The sequence below is a fragment of the Oculina patagonica genome, chromosome 4, assembly GCF_052425735.1.
Source record: "Oculina patagonica isolate OP01 chromosome 4, crgOcupat, whole genome shotgun sequence".
In the NCBI taxonomy this organism is placed as follows: domain Eukaryota; kingdom Metazoa; phylum Cnidaria; class Anthozoa; order Scleractinia; family Oculinidae; genus Oculina; species Oculina patagonica.
In genome coordinates this window covers 31847872-31875427 of record NC_135761.1, presented here as the reverse complement: position 1 = coordinate 31875427, position 27556 = coordinate 31847872, and the positions used below count along the sequence as shown (strand labels likewise).

Sequence of the window (27556 nt, the reverse complement as noted above, 5' to 3'; positions counted from 1 at the left end):
AAAAATACAAGCTTTCGGCTGTTAGAACTACAGCCTTCGACGGGTAAAAAATAAAAAGGTAAAAATATGTAATGTGTGAAGTTGCGAAATAAAAATGCTAATAACTAAGATTAGTATATACACACTCAGTGATCTTGGTGTTTCAAGCAATCTGATTGGTTCGCTATCTCGGGCTAATGAGCATTATTCACTCCCTACGGAGTGAATAATGCTTGATCCAAACTGAAACAAAATGGCAGGCGTAAACTCGCGTTTTGCCGGCGTTTCTGAATCGCAAATACTAAGAATACAAGATGCTGAACCAGAAAAGACAAAAAAAGGCTAAGAAATATGGCCTGATGGTTTTCAAAGTAAGAGATGACTACATATTTCGCAATTTGCAGCACAATGTCCACACAACTCGAGTACTAAAACGATAAACAATTGCTTACCGTCAAGTCGCTCTTACCCCGGCATCGGCAGAAATGAATACCGCAGATTTATCGGCAGCAACATCAAGTGTTATTCAACCAAGATCCTCCACAAATATTCAGGATTCTTTGTGCAAGAAAACATCCAGTTTTCACCACAGTTCTGCAGACATTCAGCAAGCTTATAATCCAAACTTTCAGGTGGATCCTTTGCCAACTGCTCTTTCAATTTTCATTTCAAGTGAACTTCAAAAGCTTTGATTCAACGGTCAAAATGTTTTGCAAGGTTTTTGATCAGATTGCAGGTTTGAGTGGTGTTAAAGGACCATTTTGCTAGATTGTGACGAGCATTTTATCGAAGATTAACTAGATTTGCCATGTTTGAAGATTTTGTAAACTGTTTCGCGCATGTCGGTTAGTGCCGCTTATATGTACGTTTTCCACGCATGAATTGAGAGGTCAATTAAATCGACTTTAAATGGTTTCCTTCTGAAAACTTGTTGTTGAGATCACTTCGTGTGTATATACTAAAACAATTATTCTTTGAAATCTTGGTGAATATTCTATCACTATTCACCTCGATTTCAAAGAATAATTGTTAAATATTTGTGAAAAAGAATGTTGTACTGTCCAGGTGGAGGACAGGAATTGTTATCCGCATTGGGAGTTAGCTTCGAATGCCACGCTTCCAAAGTTTTTCTTGTTCTAAAGCCGCCTTTGTCAATGACAGATGCATTATCAAAGTCAATCGCGTGATTATTGGACCAGACATGATTAGCGATTCTCGAACCTTTTGACGCGGTTTTAACATTTCTCAGGTGTTCTTTTTTCCTGGTGTTGAAGGCTCTGCCCATCTCACCAATGTAACACCATGAACACTCAGTAGTAAACAAACCACTGACCACCCTCCAACAACAGTTCCCGGCTCCAAAATTTCGACCTTCTTTGGAATCGCAAAGAATTTATAAAGGTGTCGAATCGTACCTCTTCTCAGAAATTCACGGCTGTCTTCTGGTTCTGGAGATTCCGACCAAACATAAACTTGTTTGCACCAAAACTCTTCTTGACTACAATAAGTGATCAACAACAGCCAAAAGGACGGAGGTATAAATCAAAAACTGTGGTACAGCTGCTAAACATGCAAAAGGAAGAACTTGCACAAATAGCGAAAACAGTACATCATAGTAGCTACCCAAAGAGGGAGAGGAATGGTGGAAAACTTATGGGATGTTAGGAATTTCTGCGGGAATTTCTATTGTCTATTGACTGGTTTAATCAATTGCACCACCTTAATCTCAGTAAGCAGGACCTAATCCATGTCCTAGAAGGTGCAACAAAAAAATCAACTTTTCCTTAACAGTCAACTATATAAACAGACCGACAGTGTCGCCATGGGCTCCCAGCTTGGACACCCTGAAACATGAAGGAAAGATGCCCAGTTACTATAGGAGGTATGTGGACGAAACACTGACCATAATGCTTAACATAGCATCAGCCAACAACTTTCCCCGTGCAAACTGCTAACCAATCATCTGCAATGCATGTAAGCTCAAGTGTGCATGTTTCTCTTCTTTGTGTTATCAAAACCAGGATTAGAAGGGACTCAGAAACTGAACATTCGGGCTATTTTTGACGCTGGTGCAAAAAGATCATATGTTTCCCAGAGTGGTGGATGCATTGAAACTGGAAACCATTGACACTGAGAAACTAAGGCTTGCAACATTTGGAAACCAGAAACAAGAAGTGCAAGCGTTTAATCTCGTTGAACTAGCCTTAAGCAAGCCAGAGAAGGCTTTAAACTGACATTAAATGCATTTTCAGTAAACTAGCCGTAAAGCTAAGCTTATTTCACATTAAATTTTTTTTTAAAAAATGATTTAAATGTGGACAGGAATCGAGTGGAATTGGCCCACATAGAAATATTCCTTTCACAATATTGATATTTGACTTAAAGAAGAAAAAAGGAAATACTGGGGGAAAATTTAAAAAATAACGACCTAACAACACAAATGGGATATTTTAACCTTTGCATTGGTAAAATTTCCAAGTGATTGTCTCTGTGAAGGGTTCGTTACAACATATTAAGAAGAAAAGTTTGTTTTCCTCTAGTCCCATGGTCTGAAGTCAATGAAGACCTTTTCAAAGAGATAATCGATTACATCAGGGAACTATGCCGATTTTGTGAAAGGAATGACAGCAAAAGCCAGCCACCGCCCACAGACAAGCTAATCAGAGTAAAGGTAAAACGGTTTTAAAAATAAATTTTTTTAAAAATTTTAACATTTTTATATTATACATAATGTTATTGTCCTAGGACCCCTATGGATACCAGACTTGTTGCTGAATGGACAACCCTGGTGAAATAAAGTTCCTTACCTTACTTCAACTCAAAATTAAACCAATTTTTTTCCAAGTGTTGAAAAACACCAGTCACGTCTCACTTGCCATCAAACCACATGTTTACTTGTCCATATTCCATTAAAGTGAACAAGAAGCAAAAAACAAACATTCCCCCTCAACTAATCACCACAACTTTAGGAAGGCGAAAGAAAACAAGTAAGTTTTAATCTAAACTTTGTAAATGATCTTAGCTTCCAAACAGGGGTAAACCAGGTTTTAACAGCATCTGAGTCTGGTCAAGGTGATGAAACAGAAAAAAACAGGGGACAAAAGCTGACAAAAAAGACAAAAAAAGGTTGGCCATGATCAAACGTCAAGTTATCATTTAAAAGGCCACAAAACCTGTATGATTTTTGTGTCAAAAACCTCAAGGATAACTCCACCACTTCAGGCAAAGTTTCTCCACGGCCACAACTGTGGAATGAGTTTCTAGAAAAAAATTAAGATGCTGAGAAATGGAGAGAGGGAGGCCAAACACTTTGCAAAAGAGAACTCCTCACTTTATAATAAAACTAAAGCTGTGTAATCACTGAAATCTGTTAGAAGCATTTTGTTGGTTTCTACTGAAGTGTATGAAATCACTTAAATGGTATCTAGTCACTTTGTTCCAAGTCACTTAGTTCAAACTTACAGTTAGTTCATTCTTCAAAATAGTCACTTTGTTCCATAGAAAAGAGGTGAGACATTTCATTCATTAACAAACACTGCAATGATAGTTGATACTAATTTTTTTTTCTTTATCTATTTTTCAGCTAAATCCATGTAAATCCAGTGTTATGGAATGCACATGCGGTGTCTATCAGATCAGGTCAAACTGCCACAGCCACCCAGGGGAGGTTAGAGCAGCGTTAACCGCACAGATCACTGAGAAAGCCAAGGCCCACGCATTTGCCAACAACTTCAAATCAGAGTCCGCCATTGTAGAAGACATGCCGCTGGAAGACCTACAAGATATCGCATGTCCCAGTCTGCTGAGACCCGAGTACATCGCCAGAGCAGCTTGAGACCTAAAGACCCAACAGACCTTGAGTTCCAACTTGCAGAAGACAACATCCCCAGTGAGTTTCAACATACAGACATATGAGTCCAGAGCCGGAGACACCTGATGTTTGCCATCAACCAGCACCTGCAGTTCCTTGCCAGAGCAAAGTCGTGAAGTTAGTTATCTATTCTGTGCAGTTATCTATTCAGTCAGCTGATGACAGTCAACAGCTTTGTCAGAAAGGACGATCACACCAAACAAGTTCCCCTCCAGTTCGTGCTGATGTCTGGCCGGAAAAAAGTGATTACTGTGATGTGCTGATAAAGATACTTGAGATCCTTCTGTCAGCCCTGGAAGTTAAGCAGATAACACTGGACTTTGAGCAGGCAACCTGGGCGAGATCCAGCCCATGTTCCATTCTCTATAGAGAACAGCACCCGCTCCACCCCTTGAGTTTACTGAATCCATCTCAGGTACCTGGTTCCACTGAACCCTGCGGATTGGATTGGATTTTTCTACACTTACGTTAAATAGCTATCTGTCTAGACTCGTCATAAAATAATCGTTTGGTTTTCTTTTAAGGAAAAGAAGAAGAAGAAGCCTTAGAAGAGCAGGAAAAGGAGGAGGAAGAGGCGAGACAAAGTAAGTTGCCATTGCTTTTTATTAAATATTATTTTTCTACACTTACGTTAAATAGCTACTTTGAGACCCCCCCTGAGTACACATCTGTCACAAGTGATGTAGAATTTATTTTCCTGTGAACTATAACATGCCTACAATACAGCAAAGAGAATAGTTCCATCTGAAACATCTTTTCAAAAATCTAGATTTTAGAACCTCTCATGTTTTGAAGCGCCCATTGTTATTTTACAAGCTTTAGCAGCTGACAGCAAACTGAGCTTTTCCATGCATGTAATGGAAGATACACATCTTATTTTAACACCAACAATTTTTCTGCCGATTTTAGGCGGAAAATATTCTTATAAACCAAGGACGAGAGTTGACTCTCATGAGAGTTTACGTCAACTCTTTTTGACTATCATAAACTCGGGCCAAACGGGGGAAAACTGTCCTCGACTCTCATAAAAAAAATTGAACACATTTAAAGTCGATAAAATCTCAGCCTCGGGCTTGTTCTTAAAATATTCTTAAAAATTCGCAAATTTTAATTTTAGAAAAAGAGAAGAGAGCCTTAGAACAGCAGGAAAAGGAGGAGGAAGAAGCGAGACAAAGTGAGTTGTCAATGCTTTTTACTTAAATATTTATTTTCTACACTTACGTTAAATAGCTATCTGACTAGACTCGGCATAAAATAATTGTTTCGTTTTCTTTTAAGGGAAAGAAGAAGAAGAAACAGAATCGTTAGAAGAGAAAGAAAGGCAGGAGGAACAGGCGAGACAAAGTGAGTTGTCATTGCTTTTTACTTAAATATTAATTTTATACACTTACGTTAAATAGCTATCTGACTAGACTCGTCATAAAATAATCGTTTAGTTTTCTTTTAAGGGAAAGAAGAAAAAGAAAAAGAAGCGTTAGAAGAGAAAGAAAGGCAGGAAGAACAGGGGAGACAAAGTGAGTTGTCATTGCTTTTTACTTAAATATTAATTTTCTACACTTACGTTAAATAGCTATCTGACTAAACTCGGCATAAAATAATCGTTTCGTTTTCTTTTAAGGGAAAGAAGAAGAGAGGAAAAAGGAAAAAGAAAGTAAGCTGCAATGTATCTGTGATCTGTGATCTATCTACTTGGCTGGTTTAACCTTAATGGAGAAGAGAAACAAACAAAAACTTCTCATGATGTTTAAAATCATGAACAATATGATATCAACCTATTTAAAAGACATTTTTTTCAAGAAACATTGGCAGTTCGGTATATAATCTTAGGACTTCAGGAAGGAACCTGGCCTTACCTGTAGTTGACACGGACTACTACCGAAAAAGTTTTACTTATACTGGAGTCAAGATCTGGAATGCCAGACGATCTATTACAATTATCGATTTATCTATCTAATATTGTGTGGCACCTAAATAACATCAACCTAAAAGGTCATACTGTCAAAAAAAAAACATATTCTTTCTATAAATCTTTTCTTTTTTATTTAGGACTAAAATAAAAAATCACAGGAAGACTTACTGCTTATTATTTTTTCTTGTATTTACAGAACAACTACAACAAGAAAACACTATCTCAGACATCCTCAAGGAATTACAAAAACTAAAGCAACAAGGTAGCAGATAACTACTTTTATCTGAAAAAAATAACCATTAAATACTTGAGGAGCTTTGGCATGAAAACATTTTTTACATGTGAATGTAAGGGGGTCACAACAAATCACACCTTTCGCAACAAAAATGTGAACTTTAATATTTGAAAATTTTTTTGACCTAACATTACTTTTTTTTCAGGCATGAAATGTTGGCAGTGTGGCTGCCAAGGCCACATAAAAAAAACTGTCTTAATCAGACCACTAGCCACAGCCATGGCCAGTGGTCGAGACGAGAGATTCAAGGACGAGGACGAGGCCATGGCCGTGGAAGTAACCACGGCCAAGTCCAATTTGTCAGTAACTTTTACTAAGAGCAACCTCTCACGGTCAAAAGGAAATAAAATTAAAATAATGACAATAATTCTTGCAAGAGAATTTCAATTTTTAACAGCTGTTGACATTTTATTCAATGTTTATGATAGGGCTGTGACAGCAGAGAAATGGAAACTCGCTAGCTAGCTAGTTTCATAATGACATTATCCAGTGCTCTAGTGATGAAATTTCACCTCTTAAAGAAATCTTAAGAAATTAATAACTATCCCCCCCCCCCCTCCATCTCTCAATAAACTATCCAGTTTATGTGGGAAGGAATTAGGCCCACCCCTCCTCTCCTGGTCAAAAGAAAACAACATGAGAAAAATGACAATAATTCTTGCAAGAGAATTTAATTTCATAACAAAAGGACTGACTAACTCTTAGTGTCGGGTAACCAAAATCTGATCATTTAACCTCAGATGGCATTACGAGCTTGAGGGAGCTGAGCGATTTGACGTCAGGTCACATACGAAGTTGATGGAGCTAAGTGCAAGGCTTACGGAGAAAAATCAGTGACTTAAAATCTAGTCTCCTTGATAAAATAAAATAAGAAATAGATACAGTGACCCTTGGGTGTGGTGTCAAGCTAGATTATTTGATGAAGTAAGTTTTCACATTGCTGTTTTTATGTACACATTTAAAAAACAACTTTTTCCTTGTAATTTGGATGTTTTTTCACTTCAATAAAAGAAACTAACAATTTAAAATTACAACACAAGACTTTCCACCCAAGATGCCCAACTATTCCTCAGTTCCCATTCATTGATGTGATCCATTTACTGGAAGGAACACGAATGAACTCTTTGACAAAAGAAATATGGGAGAGGCACACGACAAGTGAACTAATGTGAAAAACAATGTGGTCAAAAAGCAATAAAATGAGAAAAATGACGATACTTCTTGCAAGAGAACTACTATTTTTAACAGCTGTTGACTTTAATTCAATGTCTATTGCCCCCCCCCCCCCTTCCCACCCCTGGAGAAAATCTACAGAGGTTCTAAGAGGTTATCAATGACAAGAAAGGGCTGTGACACCATCTGAGGGGAGGGATGGGAAAGGGCAGGGAGGGAGGCAGGGCTCTCTCTGCGCAAGCTGCAGGTGTCGAGACCCTGAGGCCAGAGATGCGGCCCTTGCACACAACACCCCTCTCTCTGCCTGGGGCCCGGGCGATCCCCCATCGAGGACTGGCACAATACACTCAATTGGCAAGCCTCCAGTTGCAGACAGCTGGCCATGTACCTGCTGATAAAACTCCTCTACAGAGAAGCTATGCTGGACGCCAACAAATAAAACGAACAAATGACCAACAAGTGACATCTGCCTTCTCTTCTTTACTTTTCATTATACATGGTAAGGGACTGGATTCTATACTAATTCAAAATGGTGAAAAAAATTCTGAGTCCCTGATGGCAATCAAAACCATGGCCTCCCAGATATCGTCTTGAAACCAGTGCTGGAGCAAGAAATAATCACAAATTGTCAGCAACGACCCAAAAAAATGTGATGCTGGGCTGGCCGTGTAGAACAGGTTGCATGACATTTGTATGAAATAACACTTTTTCTTGATGCAATCGAATACTGTATGCTGCCAAAAATGATTCAAATATTGTCTCTTAGGCTTACAACAGCGACTTTGAGATCAAAAAGGCTAATGTGGTGCACCAGTGAGGTGGTGGTATGTTACTGGTGTGAAAATCAATAAAATAGCATAACCTACTTTTTTTTGCTGAGTATTTAATTAATTTAACAGCTGCTAAGAGGTGACAGTAATCGCTACGAATGTCAAGTTAACACTTGAACTCGCTTGCCTGTGTAGTGCCTTTTGAATCCCGAGTTTTGAGCAGTTGTATTTTCAATGTTGCAGTTAAAGTTTAGTACTATTTCAAAGTAGTTCCTGGAAAACGTCAGAGAAGCAGGAATTTATTTTATTTTGGCTGATGACGTTACTGATGTTGCAGTTGTGGAACAAATGGTTGCTTTTCGCAGCTACGTCAATCCCTCAGAAAGTCAAATTTATCTTTATTGAGGATGTGCTGAATGACCCAGAGGCAGATGGCACTACTGCAGATGTGCTCCTTAAGGTGATTCCACGGTATTGCATTGCGCATCCTTTCTGCGCATAAGTTTTCGCGTCATTTGCGCGCGCACGGCGCGCGCGCACACAGAACACTACGAGATTCCCTTCAGGCTAAGCTCGGTAAGGAAATAAATGGTCATTTTCTCTTAAACGAGCACAGTGACCCCCATTTTTTAATGCATTAATTTAAATGTCATACGGTTGTCTACAATATATCGCGATTTTAAAAAAGTTTAAAATTCTACATTGAGATATTTTAATTTTAATGCCGTAATAAACACGTTTTTAGGTAGTGCCGTTAACGTGCGCACGAAGCAAAATCTTAAATTTCTTTCCTTATCTTAATTCCTGTACAATAAGAATAGTTTTTAATATAAGATCAAAGTCTATTTTGTTGAACTAGACTAATTCTTTAATGCAAAATGTTTTTTCTGGAAATAATAGCGATCCCCATTTGGATTACCAGGGTTCCTAATATATATCTCGCGGGTCGTATATTTGCTATAATGTCCATCCATTTTACACAAAAACTGCGCGGTGACCCCCATTTTTTATTTCATTTTTTTAATGCTCATAACATAATTGTAACCTGGACCAAGTTTCAAAAATTTTTAATACTCCTTCTATTTCAGTGGAATCACCTTAAAGTTCTGACAAAACAACTCGATGACAGTAAACTTCAACTACAGAAGATGATGAGCATAGCAACTGATAGCCGCAAAGCTCAGATCTTTAAACAACAAAATGATTTCATTCCACTGCATTTGCCATAGGCTGGCAGTGTCCTGCGTTAATGCAATGATGAGGAAAGTTATATTTCTGTGGTGGAAACCAACCTACCACACTTGTGGAAAATTATTCTTCAAAAATTCACCGGGGCTCTGCCCCTGGACCCGGTGGGGACCTACCTGGCCCCCACACCCCCAGCAAGAGGGGCAAGTAACAAAGTTACCTGCCATTTTTTGTTTTTTACCTTCTATGCAATATTTTAGCAAGAACCCTGTAAATGTGCTCAATGCAATCTTCCGTAAGGATGACATAACCTTGACCTTCCCAAGATTTAGTGCAATGTGAAGATCCCATAAAGATGTTAGTATGCATTGTAAATCCACTGATAGTTGCCTGCCCTTACTTAAACATAATGTTTTACAAACATTAATCAAGGGCAACCGTTAACATAACAGAACACACCATTATTAAAATTGTCAATTTGTTTGGCCTAGCCTATCTTCGTTTTTTCCATATCACAGAGTGAAGCAAAAAAACGCTCTGAACGGTTACAGTCCATACCCCTTTGCATGAGAATGAGGTTAAGCACAAATGTCAAGACCACAGGTTGTATCTCCTTTGTATTTTATTGGAGACTTGTTTTATAAAACAGTGAACTTAGCATCAGTTATAAAACGATACATGTACAATAATGAACCGTTAGAAGAAAGAACACAAGGAGACGACATAGCCATATTTTTAGCTTAATCACAAAGCCTCCAGTACCCTTATTCAGATCTCCTTATGCCTGAAAGAGACCATTTTCTTGAATTCAATGACTTCACTTTGATGTGCAGCCAGCCTATGCCAACAATACTTTTGTCATATAATGAAAATAATTTGCAGAAACTGCCATATACAATTATCCTTGGATCCAAAACATCACCCGGCTCCATCTACAGTTTGCACAGAGGAACTTGTCTGGGTTGTCAACTGTCAAAGTTATGTCGAAAATGTAAATTACCAAACATTATGGCTTTTGTACACAAGACAGAAAGAAAAACTACGATGAAGATGTTCTGAGCCATGATTTCATACTGCCCTCCGAGGACACGGCTTTTGATGTGAAGCTCCTTAAAGAATGTAGCAACCTGTTTAGTGATTGGAGCTGTTCCTTTTAGCACATACGCCTCTTCATATAATAGGCAATTTTCCTACAACAAAACAGACAAAGGTGACCAGAACTCTACAGAATCTGACATTCAAAAAAAAAAAAAAAAAAAAAAAAAAAAATAAAAGTGAAAAAATGCTATTCAGAAACAACTTTGCAAAAGTTGAAAAGTTGGCAAAATTCCTTGGCCTGGCATTTATATTGGAAGACACCTTTTATAGAATGCAGAGGCTTTACTTTATTCCAGCTATCGATGAGTGGCGGGGCTGGCAAAGGGGGTAGATTGTGAGAAATTTCCTTGGCAAAGAGGTCGTGACTTGCGACCACTTCTCCACTTATTTTCACTTTAATCCAAGTCACCACTCATCATGTATTCACATTTATCATTTGGACATATTTGAGCCTTGCAGTTGGCAGGACATGTGTCACACATAAGAACCCAGTATATGACCTCCAACTGGTATTCTGGAAGGTCATGGGTTTGACTCCCATTGGGGAACTCGGAAAATCTTTTTTCCAAGTATTTGACTTGCGACCACTTCTCCACTTATTTTCAAGGGCAAGGTTTTCAAGTATTTTTTTATCGATCATTGATTTTTGCAGTTGTTACCACTGGTTGATTTCTTTAAGGTCATTGCCCTGTATTGCATTGCGCATCCTTACTGCGCAGAATTTTACGTGTATTTAGTGTGCGCGCGCGCGAACATCAACAAAATGGCGGCTTTTTTCTATGTGGCTTAGTCCGCGAGAGAAGTAAATTGTCACTTTCTCCTAAACGAGCCTGGTGATCTATCAATTTTTTCTCATATTTTTGGTGTAGCGATCACATTCTTTCTGTAAAATGAAAACAGATCAATTCATGTGTTTGAAAAATAAATTATCGCTAAAAAGGTGTACTTTACCAGTACTCGCAGAGGAATTATAAAGGAATTATATGGAATATACATGGTCTTCCTGCTCCTAAACGAATCTGGTGACCCCCCTTTTTTATTTCAAAATATAAGTTCCCTTAAAGTAATAAACCAGTAGGCGAAGTTTGGTTAAAAAAATGTGTTCAGTTCTATTTCAGGGCAATGACCTTAAAAAGAAAGTCTTGCTACCAGATAGCACGTGAACTTGTTTGAGTTTATTCAACATGATCAAGGTTCTGAATTTGCTAGAGCTATAGCCACGTTATGCAAAAAGCTGCATATTAAAGTCATGACAGGTCACTCCTATCATCCTCAATCCCAGGGGGAAATTGAGAGATCACACAGATTCTTCACAGAGAAAATATTGTACGATTTTTTCTTTTTATGAGAAAACCTAGAGTTAACTGGGCAAAGTCATTGCCAGAATATGAAAGACTGCTAAGTCTAGATCCCAAAGAGGAGCTTGCGTGGAAGTCTCCATTCGATATTAACTATGGGTGCAAACCTAGTGGTAGAAACAAAAAGACATCAGCCTGTGAAAGAATAGGATATTCCCTCCAACAGATATCAGAGAATGATTCACCCACTCTCAAAGGACTACACAGATCGTGCCAGATAAACTCACAAGTTAAGAAATTTGGCCCATTCAGCAACAGCCACATGTTGGAGAGAATGCTTTAATTAATTACCCTTCCGCAAAGAAAGTTGTAAGTAAAAGGCATATTTTAGAGACGGACATTATCAAGAGAAACTTACGACTTCAGAAGCATCAGGTGTAAGTATCAACTACCTCAGGAAAATTAACGTACAAATGAGCCCCTTTTTAAGTCATTAAACCCCTGAATTCTCTGGTGATATAATTGCAGAACTCCTTTCTTGTGTGTGAGTCCCTGTGCTAGTCACACGAAAAACGTAGGAGAAAATGAAATAGCTTTAAGGCTCAATACCTTTAAGTGTACAAATTTGTCTTTTTAAAAAGATCAATTATGCCGGCTTATGGAGGTATTGCCTAAGGGGAGCAGGATATTGTAGTATAAAGATAACCAACCAAGGGTCGCCATCAGAAAGACAAGTTGTGCAAGTTGTGTGATTGAGTTTCTGGAATTAAAAAGGGTTAAATTAATTAATGCAATATTGTGCAGTTTTGCCTTTCCATTGCTGATCAAAAAGAAAAGAAGACTCTCAAAACCATTGCCATAGAAAATTTGGTTCAGGCTTTAAAATGTGAAACTAAATCAGATGATTTTTTCCCACATTCAACTACATCACAAAGGTGACTATATATTAATTCATGTGGCTGAATAACCCTTAAAAATTTTTGCAACCTATTTTTTGGGTTCAATGCATTAGGTTGCCAAAACGTAGGACTGTACTTTTACTAAGCAGTATGGACAATATGAATAAGCATCACATCTGGATGTCCTGTATGACATACCATTTAGAGGACACCTAGAAATCAATCAGTTACTCTACATCCTGAAGAACAGTACTGGCTTACAGTTTATGAGCATTTTTTATCGACTGGTATCTCTAACACACACACGAATACACAAGGGTATTCTTCAGGAATACTCCACACTGAGCTTCTTGATGGGAGAGAAGAACTTTCCAGATGAGCAACTTAGTTTTCCAGGAAAGAAAACCAATATTAAAAGTTAATGGTTTTTATCATAGCTTTACACGCACAAAGGGTGTAAAGGCGTAGATATTCTGCAAGTGGTGTCAAACAATACTTTTCATCTTTGTGTGTCACTGGTCATTGTTTCCTGGACACTGCTTTCATAAAATTTCAAACGTTAAAAAAATATCAAAACTTCCCCTACTCAAAGGACAAGATGAATGATGTTCTGTAAGAGAATCAATATTCTCCAGGTTAAAATCCTTCATGTTATTGAACAATCCAACAGTTGCCCCACTTTTTACTGTTCTTCCAAGGAAAATAGACCCAGAAGGCTTAGTTGAGGAAGATGTAACATTGACATATTAAAACAGGACATAGGGCAATAAAATTTCAAATTTCATTGTTTGCTTGAAATCAGAAGGATCGAACCACCACATCCAAAGGAGCCAGTTCTGAGTTGTTTCACATGCAGTCAACGATGAGTGACAAAATTTATGAGTTAGAGTAACTTATGGACCTCTTTGAGTGAATCTATCCTGCAATATTACGATAGCAACCTGGTGATTTGAAAAGCAACGAGGGGACATTTTCACTATAATTTACAAAGATGCAGCTTTGGAAATTCTTTCACAAGGCAAGAAATCACTACTGCTGCATATCCATAAATATAGTTTTTAAGAACTCCACAGAATGCAAACGTCTACTTCTCCAAAGTCCATTATTCTTACTTAACAGTTTAGCAAGAATATTTTCATAACCCAGCCTACCAAGCTGTGCAGGAGTCTGTCTGTCTGAATAGTTGCGAGAATTCAATAAAAAGAAATGGAATGGAATGGAACACAAAAAGGAATCACATGTACCATGGAAGAGAAAGGTAAAACCATTTTGATCTCCACTCTTAGTCAATGTGATGTTTGGGCTTTGATCCAAGAAACTAACTTACCCACATGCAACAAATGTTCACCTAGTTTCATCATAAAAATTAAAAGGATTGTCATTTTCCCATGTGAATACTGAATTGCCCATGTAACATTTCACACGACATATTTATGATTCTATTCACAATCTCATGGAAAAAAAGAATGAGTGGGATTTTAACCCTGTTGAACTGGATTGGTACAAAGGTTCTGCTTGGGGAACATTTTACACACCAGGTAAACAGAGATTACTGATCAAGTGTCCCTACTGCTGTTGGGGTTTCACAGATGTGCAGCCCCCTCACGGGCGAATCTAGGTTCCTCCACCCCATTTATGGCGAATTGGCCTGATGGGCTCTAGGGCTCCACAAAATTTGCTTTAGGGGGCTCCAGCGATGTTGAAGACAGTTCCCGATTATGAGAAAGCTATATCCCGCTTCAACAAAGTATCTCGGTTTCTTACAAAAATGCAAGCTGTTTCACATTTTCCCTACCTTCCTGAATTTCAAGCTCAACAAAGAAGAGTTTCATGATATGAGAGCATGTCGCCACTTCAAGGAGGACTTGTTGAATTACGAGCTCAACCAGAAGTTCTCTTCGCCGCAATTTTCAAAATTCTAACGAATCGGCACATTCTTTACTCAAGACCAGTTTGTCACCGCTCGATTACAACCATGTCTGCTCTGTTATTGAAACCAAGGCTTCCAAGATCAAGGAGTGCAATTCTCCCAAGCTTGAAAAGGAGTTCAATAATCTCAAAAGTAAGTTTGGAATCCCGAAGGTGTCGAATTTAAATAATGACGACATCAGTTTACTTCTAAATCTATTACCATGCCCAAGATGCTTTGCTGGTATACTGCATCGGCTGGCAAAACACTACCGCGGGCTCTACAGTTTACACGAAAAAAAAAAAAAAAAAAAAAAAAAAAAAAAAAAAAAAAAAAAAAAAAAAACACTTTTTTATAGAGCAGGGGAGGAAAATGCTTACTATAAAGAGTAGGGTAGATTTTGGTGGTGTAAATGACTGGGATTATTGTTCAATTGAAAACAGTTGCCCTACTAGTGATTGAATGATAAATAATGGCCAACATTTAATGCTGATATAGCTACACAAAACAGAAGTATTAGTACAAGAGTCCTTCTATTATGCCATGGCTCCTGATTGTACATCAGTCAATTCCACCTTTTGTACCCATCCCCCCCCCCCCCCCCCTGGCTACCCATGGCATTCAGTTCTTTTTTTAATGAATTGGACGAAGATGTGGGCACAGAGATGCCATCCAGATGCCCTGAGGTGTGATTGTCATTTAAACAATAGTTGATTCTGAATCTCTTTGTTAAATGCGTATCTGAAACCTTGTCATGAATGAATGCAGTGCACACAGTTTTGAAACTACAAATTCCCCAACACAAGGACAGAGAAGGTGAACAAATGCCCACTGGGGGAGAGAGAGGCATTTGTTGTCCAAGAGGGGAAATGGGCATCAGGTGGAATTGACTGATGCAATATCATAAAATTAAGATGCAGAAAGAAAAGATGGCCTGTTGTTGGTGTTTATAACCCTAGATTTCTTTCACATAGACCATGCATGACAAGGAAACAAAGAATTTGCTCAAGACATGTGCTGAGAATCTGCTGAACGCAGTCAGTCATCAAAGGTGGCCCCTATGGCACCTGTGGCACTTCCGACAGTTGTCGAAGAACATAGAAGACTCTTCGAATATAGACCACCCAACAACAGTCGTGCCAGCTCAAGCACTTAAGGTGGAAAGCCACCGCACCTAAACGTTGCATGGTGACAACATCAACTGGGGAAAAACTTAGCATTCCTGTTAGAAATACCTAGACACGGGACATTCATCTGTTTAGAAAAAAAAATGCCACAACTCAAGGTATCCATGGCTCTGGCTGCTCTAGAGGAAAAAAGCATTTGCTTTCTTAAAGGTGGCAACAGCCAACACTTACATGAGAAAATTCTAGAGGCCTTTCCAAAACTGGAAAACGCTGGAGGATACGAGATTCTATGAACCGGTGAAAGAGGTAACTGCCAACTTATGGTGGTATTGATGCCACCTGGTGGAAACACTGTTCCCTACCTAAAAGCCACGTTTGCATCTGCCAAGGGGTACATAAGGCCCCCTCAGAAGGACCTGGTGTTTCCACCTTCAGACCAGGAGCAACTGCAGGTGGGTGTATGTTCTCCTTAGAACTATGCAGTCATTAGTATCCCTTTACATGATCCAGGCTGCTTAATAGGCTTTGTTAAACAGTTGATTATAATTAAAAGTGAAAGAGAAAAATTTCAATGGAAATGAATGAGTGAAAAATTACCGTAGTTTTTCACTCAAATTAGGCGATAGTTTTTTATCCATAGTTGTAAAACAGTTACAGTGCGACTACTCCAACCAAGGCCACCCTGGCAATTTTTTTGCAAATTGACCAATAGCGTTCGAGCGGTGAAACAATAGAATAGTCACAAATTGCAACTCGAATTTGTGCAGTTTCAACCATAGTTAGATATGTTTCAATGGTTAGAATGTTTTGATCGAACTCAAAATGCAGCTTTGTAGGAACAGAGCCGGAAAACTCTTTGACAACGGTCGTTATTATCCTAAACCTAAGAAGTTCTTGAGATAAGCTAGAATGAAATGTCACAGCGAGGAATCGCTAGCGAGCTCAAGACTAGCGGCTGCTCGTACAGAACGATCGCACCGGCTCTTAGCAACTTGCATGGTTGATCAATCCCAAAAAGGTTTGGACAATAATACATAACAGCCGGTAGCTCTTTAAATTTTTATGTTTCCCCTGTGCGGAATTGTTGTACTGACTGTTGATGAATAAAATTTACACAACCACCGACAGCCGTATATTTGTCTCTAGTTCCACAAAAAATTTATAGCCATTTTCGTCATTTTCTTTCGAAAATATTACTAAAAGCAAAAAGAGAACTCATTTATGATAGAAAAAAACTTATCTGTAAAACTGGAGAAATTTGCTAAACTTCATTTTGACATGTTTCGGCGATTTCACACTTGAATGATTTTACAGCCGTCGAGAAAGCGCTCTTCAAAAGCAAACAAAAGAGACTCGTTATAACTCAAAACATACAAATTAGAATCTGTCTGCGCGTTCGACGGCGAAATCAAGAAAATCTTGTTGCTGTCTGTCTTCGTCACAGTGTTTTGTTCTTGCAATTTTTTTTAAATTAACCTTTCGTCTTGCTGTGTCTTCCTTTGTTTATTTGCTGTTTGACTATGTGCGTGGCGGTCGGGACCTTTTAGCTGGTTGTCGCAATTCGCTGGATTAACCTCAGCTGCCGCAGTCGCGCCCGCCTCGTGCTCAAACATGTCATTGATGGCCCTGGTAGTGCAACCCAAAATGAACACAGCACAGTAAACGATAGACGAGCGGTCTACAACTTATCTTGGAGAAAGTGGCGAGCTAACGGAAACCTTCGACCAGCTTGAAATAGTTCTTAACCAGTATGAATAAGCATCTTGCAGGGCTAACGAACGGAGAGGAAGTTCTTGAAAACATTCTGTTGCGTTTAACAAAGGAAAAATAAATGTTCACGAGCGCGCTCTTTGCTCGTAAAGCTAATTTGTGACTATTCTATTGTTTCACCGCTCGAACGCTATTGGTCAATTTGCAAAAAATTGTCGGGGTGGCCTTGGTTGGAGTAGTGGCACTGTATGAAAGTGAAAGGGAAAATTTTCAGTGGAAATGAATGAGTGAAAATCAATGATAATTAATAAGAGAAATTATTAATTAAAGAAAAAAATAAACCAATGAAGGAATGATAAAACGAATAAGTAAACAGCACTATATGATGCCCATTAGTAATCTATTTAAATGTTGCCATTGATTAATAGTGTCTAAAATAATTTATAGTGATGCACTGAGTACTTCAAGAGGCAACCAACAGAGCCAATTTAAACAACAACCATATCATGCTCTATTTTGATCCACCCAGTTTAATACTTCGTTAGTTTTAAAATCCATCTTCCTGATGAGTGCTGAAGACGAATCTTCCACATCTTCTGCTCCAATTCTCCCATCAGGGGGAACAACTACTGGCAATCAACCTGACGGCGCAGTAGTGCACCATGTTTTTTTCGCTGTTCGAGGACTACCTTGAAAATAAGTTGGAGATCAAACGGAAAAGCATGATCAACAAGGAGGTCGTCCGGTTAAAGTTCAAAGGAGACTAAAAGCAGTTCGAGCTCAATGCTGCGATAGATTCCATTTTGGGAAAGATTGAATCAAAAAGCCAGCGAGGTCAACCAAATCAAGAGCGCATCCGAAATCTTGCACAGGACGGTAGGCAACTCACTTAAAAGAGGTAGAAGCTGATAAAGATCGCCGATAAGAGTTTAGATGTTTGACAAGTTGTCACTGAATACAAGTATGACGAGGTGCGTAGGGATCAGAAGACACAAAACGTCTTAAGAAACCTAGGGAGGCGGCTGGCCGCAAACGCCGCCAGGAAAAGCAGGCGGCCAACGATCACAGGAAATAACAGAGTTTTGGTGGTAGTGTTGCCAAACAGCTTTTTTGCGGTAAGACAATCCTGCCATATTTCTTGTTTGCCTGATTGTTTACGGGAATTTAAGGGTAAAATAATTCACGTTCGGTTGAGCGAAGCGAATTAGAACGTAATTATTATTATTAAATGGTTGTGTCTGTTTTGAGGAAGAGATTTGTACTTTACATAGAACATCACAATTCCCATTGTGCTTTATTGAACCACAGTGCCTCTTTACAACCTGATTGCAAGATTGTCACATGAATTTTTCATTTATTTTTTAAACACAAAAGGTTGTTACCATCTGCTTTCTCTGCTATCTTAACCTTGCCCACTCAAGGCAAACAAAACATGAACCAGCTGCATCTATAAGGCTACATACATGACATAACCACTCGACGCAAGACAGATCAGGATCAACAAACTACTTCAACTTTTCCCTGCATGTCAGCAACACTCACAAGAGACAAGCAGTGTGCTACAATGAATAGTTGTTACGGCTGGGCTTTTGGTGTTCCAGCGTGGGTTGCCTGTGTAGCCACCAAGCTATTACCTCAGGTAAGCTCAAGTTTTGTGATTTTAGCCGAGTTTTTCAGTCTTTTGTGAGCCTCTTCCCTGCGAGTTTGACTCATGGTTCCTTGTGTAAACATTAAAGTTGCTGTTACGATGGATTTGTCTATGGTTTTGTTGTTGGTTATGTCACCATTTGCAACGATAGTAGCAAGCAAGTTTTTTAAACCCTGCTAAAAGGCTTCAAATACTCTAGACAGCCAGGCAGTTTAAACAATGTCACAGACAAGCCAAGTATTCTCAATCCATTGGAGCAGCATCTCATCATAGGAATAATATCTCCAATAAGCCCTATCAGCAACAAGGAACTCACTTTCCAGTACAATAACACCACAATCCTCGACAACCAAGCAGCCCTTACAACCAGTAATTGTCAGTAATGGTCCACCTCCCACCACTGTACATGTTTTACAATTAAACAAACTCATACCAAATCAGAAAATTAACATCACAGCTACAGTAACCAAGGACTTATAGAAAGTTTTAAAGTGAATTATGCAAAGGAAGATTGTGTCTTTAAAGATGAAGAAATCGCACAAGAATCAAGTTTGTCAGAATATGTACAGTATTTTCTTCATGTCATTATGTTTCTATATAATTTAGGTTTCTATATTTTAAGACAGTTTATTTTATTCTTAGACTTAAGCTTTGTATTGATGTTTAGGTTAAGTTTTAATTTTTAATATTCTAATGCACAATTGAAATTTTTTTATTGATAATAAAATTGTACAATATAAGTTTTACTATTGAGCAATTTGTACACGCATTCGTGAGCATCTGAGTAGGGACAGGAACTAACACATTTACCAACATCTGCAGCAGTCTGAGGCATGCCGTAGGCTTGCATCTAAGAACTGCTTTTCTATTGTAGATTCCGCACCCAATAGACTACAGCTAATTTTAAAAGAGGCTGTCCACATCCGCTGGGAAAACCCCACATTAAATAAGCAGCTCAAACATGCTGACTTAACTCTTTCATTTTAGTATTATGTTATTTTCTTATAAATAAGTGTCGTTTAATTTAATTTTTTTTTTGCATCATTTTGTGTAATAATTGTAATTTACTTAGTTATTTTTACTGTTTAATTTCTTTGCCGTGTATTTATACTCGCGCGCATTGTTCCATGTCTCGCGCATTTAAATGCTGCCATTAAATTTAAAATGTATCACCAATGTTGCGTATCACTCATGTTACGCCATTGTTTGTAAAAAATTCAACTTCAACTGTAAACGATCCCACAACTGAAGATGATCGTTGAAACGTTCGAAACATGTCTTGCAAACTAAAAGTTATTGTACATTTTTTAAAAATGAGCAATTTGTATTAAGCAATTGGTAGCATAAGGTTAAGGTTTTGTGTTGTAAGGACAAATTTGCATCCTCAGCAAATATAATATTAATATAATATAATACATGACACCCAAAAGCGTGCTTGCTCCCATAGTCATGTGCTTGAAGAAACTCTCTAGACAAAAGTGTCCAGAGATTATATGCAACACTTGTGATCATCAAAGGCCATAGATCCTTTGACAGTGAAAATGAACCACCAAAAAATAAAGAGTTGAAAGATGGAGATGTGGAGCACAAAACATGGAGATAAAGATCATTCTCAAAGAAAATAGTGATGCATGCGAAGAAAGAAGCACCAAACAAATTTCCTGAAAAAAACTTATGCTCTGGCCCATAGTGCAAAAGCCAAAACCTAGTTGTTTTGCTTAAAAACATGACAAAACCAACCGCTACAAATGGCGAATGAAGGCTCTTTACACCCAAGACTCATATAACTACTTTATTCAGACTCTGACTCAGACACCAAAGAACACACAGAAAGACTTACCAGCAGACCTAAAATCAGACCTTCGCCAAATCTAAACACATTGATCAACGCTGAGAGCAAAGACTTATTCCCTATTTTGTCTGGTTGTCATTTATTCAATAGACTTTGTTATTGCTTGTAGCTGTTTAAACATCACTTTTCATCCTGGACGCTTTTGAAATTGCGGTAAATATACTAGAGAAATAGCTCGCAGTTTTTCTTTTGAATATGTGTTGATTTTAAGGACTATCTTTCTCCGAAATAATTTATCGGCTTTACTCGCCGACACTTATATCAACGTGTTGCTGAGCATCATAGCTCTGCTGGAATCGGAAATCACATCAAGAATGAACACAATATGGTGCCAAAGAAACTTGAAGACCATTTCACCATCTTAAAAGAAATGCAAGAGCAAACTTAACTGCCTGATATATGAAATGTTATATATCAGAGAACTTCACCCAACACTAAACACACAATCCGACTCAATCAGAGCAAAATTGTTTGTTTCATTTCCTAATTATCACTTAAACTACTTGTCACCTTATCTGCATAATTGTATACGTATTTATATTCAAGAACTAACGCCAAAACATTTCACTTGACAATGACATCCGACGATGTTGAAACGTCTTAATTTCGCTAAAGCAGTCGAAGCTCTCATAAGCGGACACCCTCGGGACGCAAAAAAAGTGTCCACAACTGGTAATATGCATGTTGGTGGTGTTTGGAATTGTAACCGGACGTGGATGACGACAAAACAAACACTGAAATATGGTACTGTAATTACAGTAAAATCATTGTGACGAACGGCGATGTGAAGTTGATTGATTAATACAAGATACAGAGGTTTTTTATATGATTTTCTTTGCGGTGTCCGCTTACGGGAGCGTAAAAACAAAGAAAAAGTCTAAGTCGTAATCTCCGAAAGTGTCCGCAGCTGCTTATGGGAATGTCTGCTTACGAGAATGTAAAAATACAGAGTTTGTATGGGAGTAAAAACGGGATTTCTAACAAGGTGGCCGTAAGTAGAGCTGTCCGCTTACGAGAGTGTCCGTTAAGAGAGCTTCGACTGTATTTATATTGAAAATATTTCCACAAGCTTTACTCATTCAATGTTGTCAAAACAGAAAAAGAAGAAATAATTGGTTAATAAGAGTTTGATCATTTACTTTCTCGTATCAATAAAATAAAATTTATCATAACAATTGTTATCAGGAGATTACAGTGTGCTGTTTGGAGGTAAAACACTGGAATAAAAATCAGCTATTTTTTGGCCCTGGTACCTTGAAGCTTAGTAAACCATTGATCCCACTGATCAGCAATGATGGAATTTTAATTCATTAGGTCATTAATGACAAGAACACATGACTGGTTTTGACTGTAATTAATTGATCACCTTTCACTCTTTTCACAGTCCGTTACAAACTTTGAGGCGTACATCAAGTCCCTTAATGGAGATGTACATCTTTTCGCACCGGATGTTGAAGACGATGATCCCCAGCTGTTTGTCATCATTGACAATAATGTCATCATGGAACTGAGTTCTTATTTAGAGGGCCTAATTGCAGTGTTTGGGGTGCATTACGCCTTCAACCTTGAATATCCAAAGAAGCTGAGAAATATATACCAATTCCTTGAGGAGTATGTTTTTGGCATCCCTCAAAAAAAGAGAACCTTACATTACAGGAAGGGAGTCTCAAAGCTTCTAGTCTCGGCAATGATCAATCAATGACAATCTATTAGTACTATACATGACTGAGGTATTTCGCGTAAAGAAACAAGCGAAACAGCCATTCCCCTCTCCCTTGACCTCTCCTCGCAGATTCACTGTTCAAATATAATTGTGAATTCCACCGTTTTCACCATTTGGTACTTTTGAGTACTTTTGAACTATATTAAGAGACCTAACTTGGAGTGAACTCACATTCATGCATATATTGTTTATAATGTTTCTTGATATGATGAGATGCAGCTGGTGGGTGTATTTTAAATATACTTTTGTATACCTGACTAAGAGCTGAATACTATCACATTAAAACAGACTTTACCATTGGACAATGTGTATCATTGTGTTCATAGACTTCGTATACAGGTTAGTACGATATTGCAGGTGCATTCCCATGCAAAATGCAAGTGCAACATTGTAAAATATCATTTCGTACCTATCCAACCATAGCTAGTACATGTACATGCATATGCATATATGTAATGTAATCATTTAGCATTTCTTTCATTACAATAATTCTCACATGGAGAATGCTAATTATTAATTAAGAAAGAAAAACTATTATTCTTAAAATAAGAATAATTATCAGAAGAAAAGTGATTAACTGAAGAAGTTCTGTTCTTCAAATAAGAATTCTTATTCCTCGATGGAGAACATTTATTCTTCATCATTCTTAAAATAAGAATAGCTATCAGAAGAAGAGTTCTTAACTGAAGAATTTATATTCTTAGAATGAGAATTCCTATTCCTTGATGGAGAATATTTGTTCTTCATCATTCTTGAATTAAAAAAATTGATACCTGTGAAAAGAGAATAATTCTCAAGAGAAGAAAAAATATTCTGGCCAAGAGAACTATTTTTCTTCTTAGAAGAATTGCAATTCTTCTCTGGTGACGAAGAATCTTGTCGGAAAGATTCTTTAAATAAGAAAATATTTTCTTTTAAAAAGAATCATTAACCTTAAAAAAAGAATCTACTTTTAGAGTGTAATGGTCTTTTCATGCTACAAAAGAACCACAGAAAATGAGCCACGCCTGACAAATTGTTATAGGCGCAAAATTTACACTCATTTTCCAATGAGAAACCCAAATTTTATTAAACACGAACCCCATGCATTCTCGTATCTTTCTACAGAAAAAAAAACGATTTACACTACTGTATGTAACATCGTTTGTAAAACTATGCTGAATGTTCGCATTTCCATTTTTATTTATTTGCACGTATAAAACAAAATGTTTCTACGGGAAATTGCGTATTGTCTGATAAACTGTCTACTTACCCAATTTGTATTTTATTTCCAACTTGCGCTGTGAAAATTTATGACAACGTCACACGTGTACTTTAACTGACATTTCAAATCCCCGCAGTTTCACCACTTCTGACCTGAAATTTGGAAAGCAAAAGCTTTACAATAATCTACAGTAACTCAGGACAATACAAACCATGTCCCTGAGCTCACAATTCTCATCCTCATAATTTTACACAAGCTTATTTTCATTTTTGTGGCCGAGTGTGTAGTGTGCATATCAAAACCCGAGTCGCGTGGACTTTCCCTCGACTGTTTGCAAGCAAGATATTCACATTAAAAGCATACTTCTTTGCCCAAACTTCCCAGTATAAAGAGAGTTATATGTTCAAGGTAGTAATTTACCTGCATGAAGCTTTCTCTTGTGAGTAAACCGCCACCGTGTATCGGAATGAACTTGTGTACAGTTCAGTACATACAAATCTTCACACTGCTGAATGTGACGCTGAGTAACCAGGCCTGCTCACGCCACAGCTCGTCGGGCTGGCCCAGCGGGGGGGGGGGGGGTACTCGAAGTATGCATGACGGTGGGGTCCGACGTATTTTTGGGGGTTGAAAATTTAAACCCTTGGTATTTTGGGGGTCGATAGATCCATCACGTATGTTTTTAGGTCTTAAAACATACGAGTATTTCTTTTTTGGGGGGAGGGGGAGGGGTCTTATCTCCGAGCAAACTTTTCGTTTCGGTTTTTGTTGCGATCACTTGATCAGAAAAAAAATTCATTCGACCTTTTTTTCAGCAACGTGCATTAGAGGGTTCTTTTTAGCGGAGCTCCCGGAGCAGAGCGACATACACAGAAAATTAACAGAACCATGAATTTGAGTTTTCATGGTCATCATGGCTAGCGGTACTAAACTTGCTATGAAAAACATGTTTACCCAGTCTAGCTCGAGCGAGAGGTGAAACGAGTAGTTCAAACAATTATTTTGTTTTATTGTAGCCCACTTTTACACTGAATAACTACAGTGAATATAGATGATTTAGGGTACGTTTTTAAAAATTTGTTAAAACTTTGCACACGGTAAGAAATAAAAGATACGTGACTGAGCAAACGTCAAACGTCTCAGACAGCTTTTCTTTCCATTTCGGCGTTTTTTGTTCATATTGAAGTGTTAGTACGGGCAAGGATAGATTAAAATAGTTGCCGAGTGAAAGCATAATCCCAGTCCCTCAGGTAAACGAGTGTTTGCACTTTTTATATGTTCCGCATCCCAACGAAAGTACTTTGACAAATGGCGCCGACAAGTCCGCATATCGCTATTTTCAAACACGTATAACTTTTTTAGTAAAGCTTCAAAAACTTAGTAAACCCTCAGAATACCGGTAATGTATCGAACTTTGCACATAGGGCAATTGTTTGACGAAGTTGACGATCAAGTACATGTCTGTAATCTGCTAATTAATGACATACTGGATGAAGTGGCACCTGTGAAAAAAATGAGGGTGCGTGACAAGGACGTTCCATTTATGACATCCGAATGGAAAAGAGCAATCAGGGCCAAACGAAAGGCCACGACAAGGTACTTAAAAAACAAGACACCGAAAAACTGGGAGCTTAGACGAAAGTCTAGGAACGAGGCAACTAAACAAAGAAGGACAGCGATCAAGGATTATTGGAGGAAAAGGACAGAGGACTTGAAAAACAACCCAAAGGCGTTTTTCAAGACTTTCAAACCTTTCTTAAGTACAAAGGGCTGCACTGAAAGAGAAAATATTCATTTAAATGTGAATGGAAATGTGATAAAAGATCAAAAACAAGTTGCGGAAGTACTAGTAGAACATTTTCCTACGTTAGCAGACGGAATAGGAGGTGCGGCAGTTGAGCGTAATTCAATGGAAGATTTCAAAGATCACCCCAGTGTTCAAAAGATCCAACAGGAGTACGGAATCTCGACGCAAAACATCGAAATAAATCCTGTTACGCAAGGGCAGGTCCTCGCTGTTCTTGAATCGCTGAACACAAACAAAGCTACTGGCAGTGACGGTATTCCATCTAAAGCCCTGAAAATAGGAGCGCAGCAGTTGTCCAAACCACTCACTACCCTTTTCAACTCGTGTCTATTAAAGTAACAGTGTGTGGCCCAGTGTTTGGAAGAAAGGGGACTGGACCCCGGTGTACAAAAAAAGAGGACAAGCTTTCTAAAGAGAACTACAGGCCAATTACCATCCTTCCATGTGTAAACAAAGTTCTGGAAAAACTGGTGTGTCATCAGAAAGCCGCAGGTTTTGACTCCTGTATATATGAAAACTCAACTGCATATCGTAAACATCACAGCTGTGAAACTACCTTGATCACCCTAGTCGAGGCATGGAAGAGGGCAAGGGACGAGAGTCTTGTCGTGAACATTCTTTCCACTGACATGTCAAAGGCATTTGACTCCCTACACCCACCATTGTTGTTGAGTAAGCTTATTGAAATGAGTAATTCCATTCAATTGTGCTTTTTTCCAGTCCATTATGGCAAGCAAGTACGCATCGGCATAGCAATCCTGGGTACTTTGCTTAAAGCATACGGTTTCCAGGACGGACTTATACAACTCCTGAAAAGCTACCTTAGTGACAGATACAATCGTGTCAAAATGGGCAACCAAGTCAGTTTGTACAGGTTGGTGAATAGAGGCTGTCCTCAGGGCTCTGCCCTGGGGCCGTTACTATGGAACATTTTTCAGAACGACCTCCCCTTTTGCTTAGCAACCAGACCATCTATGTATGCTGACGATCATTAAATTTACCACAGTGGTCATGATCTAGGGGAGGTTGCATCTAAGCTTAGTGAAAGTGCGGATCAGGCAACAAAGTGGTACGAGTCAAACTTGCTGGCCGGAAACCTAAAGAAATATCAGACGTTAAACATCGGCTGCAGCAAGACAACTGACTCAGGCACTAGTGCAGTGATCTACACTAACAATCAGAAAATTAAGACCGAAGATACTCTTAAGCTTTTAGGGGTAACTATTGACTCCAAACTGACATTTTCGGAACACGTTAGCTCAGCCTGCATAAAGGCAAGTCAGAGAATCGGCGTACTAATGCGACTAAGGAACTTAATCCCCACTAAGGCCAAACTTCAGTTATACAAGTCAGCTGTACTACCATTCCTTACTTATTGTCACCTAGTGTGGCACTTTTGTAGAGCTAGCGATGCACGTAAACTTGAACGACTACAGGAAAGGGGCTTGAGGGCCGTTTACAAGAACAAGCATGCTAGTTCTACTGATCTACTGGAGAGAGCAAAGTTGCCAACGCTAGCGAACAGGCGTTTACAGGACATATGTATTCTCATGTATAAAGTTAAACATATATTATGTCTAAAAAGCATCTGTAACATTTTTAACGAGCATAATTCCACGTATAACCTGAGCCAATCAGATTTTTCTACTCCTAGATACAACACTGTTACTTATGGAAAGCACTCTTTGCGTTATGTAGGACCCAAACTATGGGGAAAACTTTCTACGGCATGACAGATCAGCCACGACTCTGCAGGCTTTCACAAACCGTATTCGCAAAAAAGATATAACTCCCTTAATGGACAGCGGCTGTAAGGGATGCATCCTATGCTGCACTTAGTGCCTCTGAAGTCAAAACATTATTATTAGATTTTTAAACATTTTTTACACCATAGATTATAATAACATTTTTATATGACTTATATATATTTTTATTGTATTTATATTAAGTATTAGTGTAGCTTTTAGTTTTTAGCAGTGTCCCCTAATTAGTATGGTTTTATTTTCCAGGCTATAAGGCTTTGACACTTAAATAAAGTTTCTTGTCTTATCTTATCTTACTGTGAAAATTAAAACCTTATCTTTGCAGTACTTTTC

General features: G+C 38.3%; 1 protein-coding gene, 1 long non-coding RNA gene and 1 pseudogene across 2 annotated transcripts; 2 read left to right on the top strand and 1 right to left on the bottom strand.

Annotated features, from left to right (window-relative positions):
• Positions 1-3890: 3890 nt before the first annotated feature.
• On the top strand, positions 3891-6772 carry LOC144652163 (uncharacterized). Its single transcript, XM_078512178.1, has 9 exons — positions 3891-4178; positions 4220-4265; positions 4375-4434; positions 4971-5024; positions 5129-5194; positions 5299-5364; positions 5469-5501; positions 5956-6021; positions 6200-6772. Exons 1-9 carry the CDS (start codon positions 3891-3893, stop codon positions 6517-6519), a joined length of 999 nt encoding a protein of 332 aa, XP_078368304.1. The 3' UTR covers positions 6520-6772.
• A 3088-nt stretch (positions 6773-9860) lies between these two features.
• LOC144652366 (uncharacterized) lies at positions 9861-24154 on the bottom strand. The gene is made up of 3 exons (XR_013570510.1): positions 24074-24154; positions 23702-23805; positions 9861-10375 (listed from the first exon to the last, which is right to left on the bottom strand). It is a non-coding gene; the product is annotated as an uncharacterized LOC144652366 (long non-coding RNA).
• A 901-nt stretch (positions 24155-25055) lies between these two features.
• On the top strand, positions 25056-27299 carry LOC144652162 (uncharacterized; annotated as a pseudogene).
• Positions 27300-27556: the final 257 nt, after the last annotated feature.

Excerpts from the sequence above, each read along its gene's own strand:
- LOC144652163 (XM_078512178.1), top strand. The coding sequence starts at position 3,891 with ATGAGTCCAGAGCCGGAGACACCTGATGTTTGCCATCAACCAGCACCT. Across the intron at positions 5,365-5,468 it reads GGAAGAACAGGGGAGACAAA|GGAAAGAAGAAGAGAGGAAA; the intron begins GTGAGTTGTCAT and ends TTTTCTTTTAAG. Across the intron at positions 6,022-6,199 it reads ACAAAAACTAAAGCAACAAG|GCATGAAATGTTGGCAGTGT; the intron begins GTAGCAGATAAC and ends CTTTTTTTTCAG.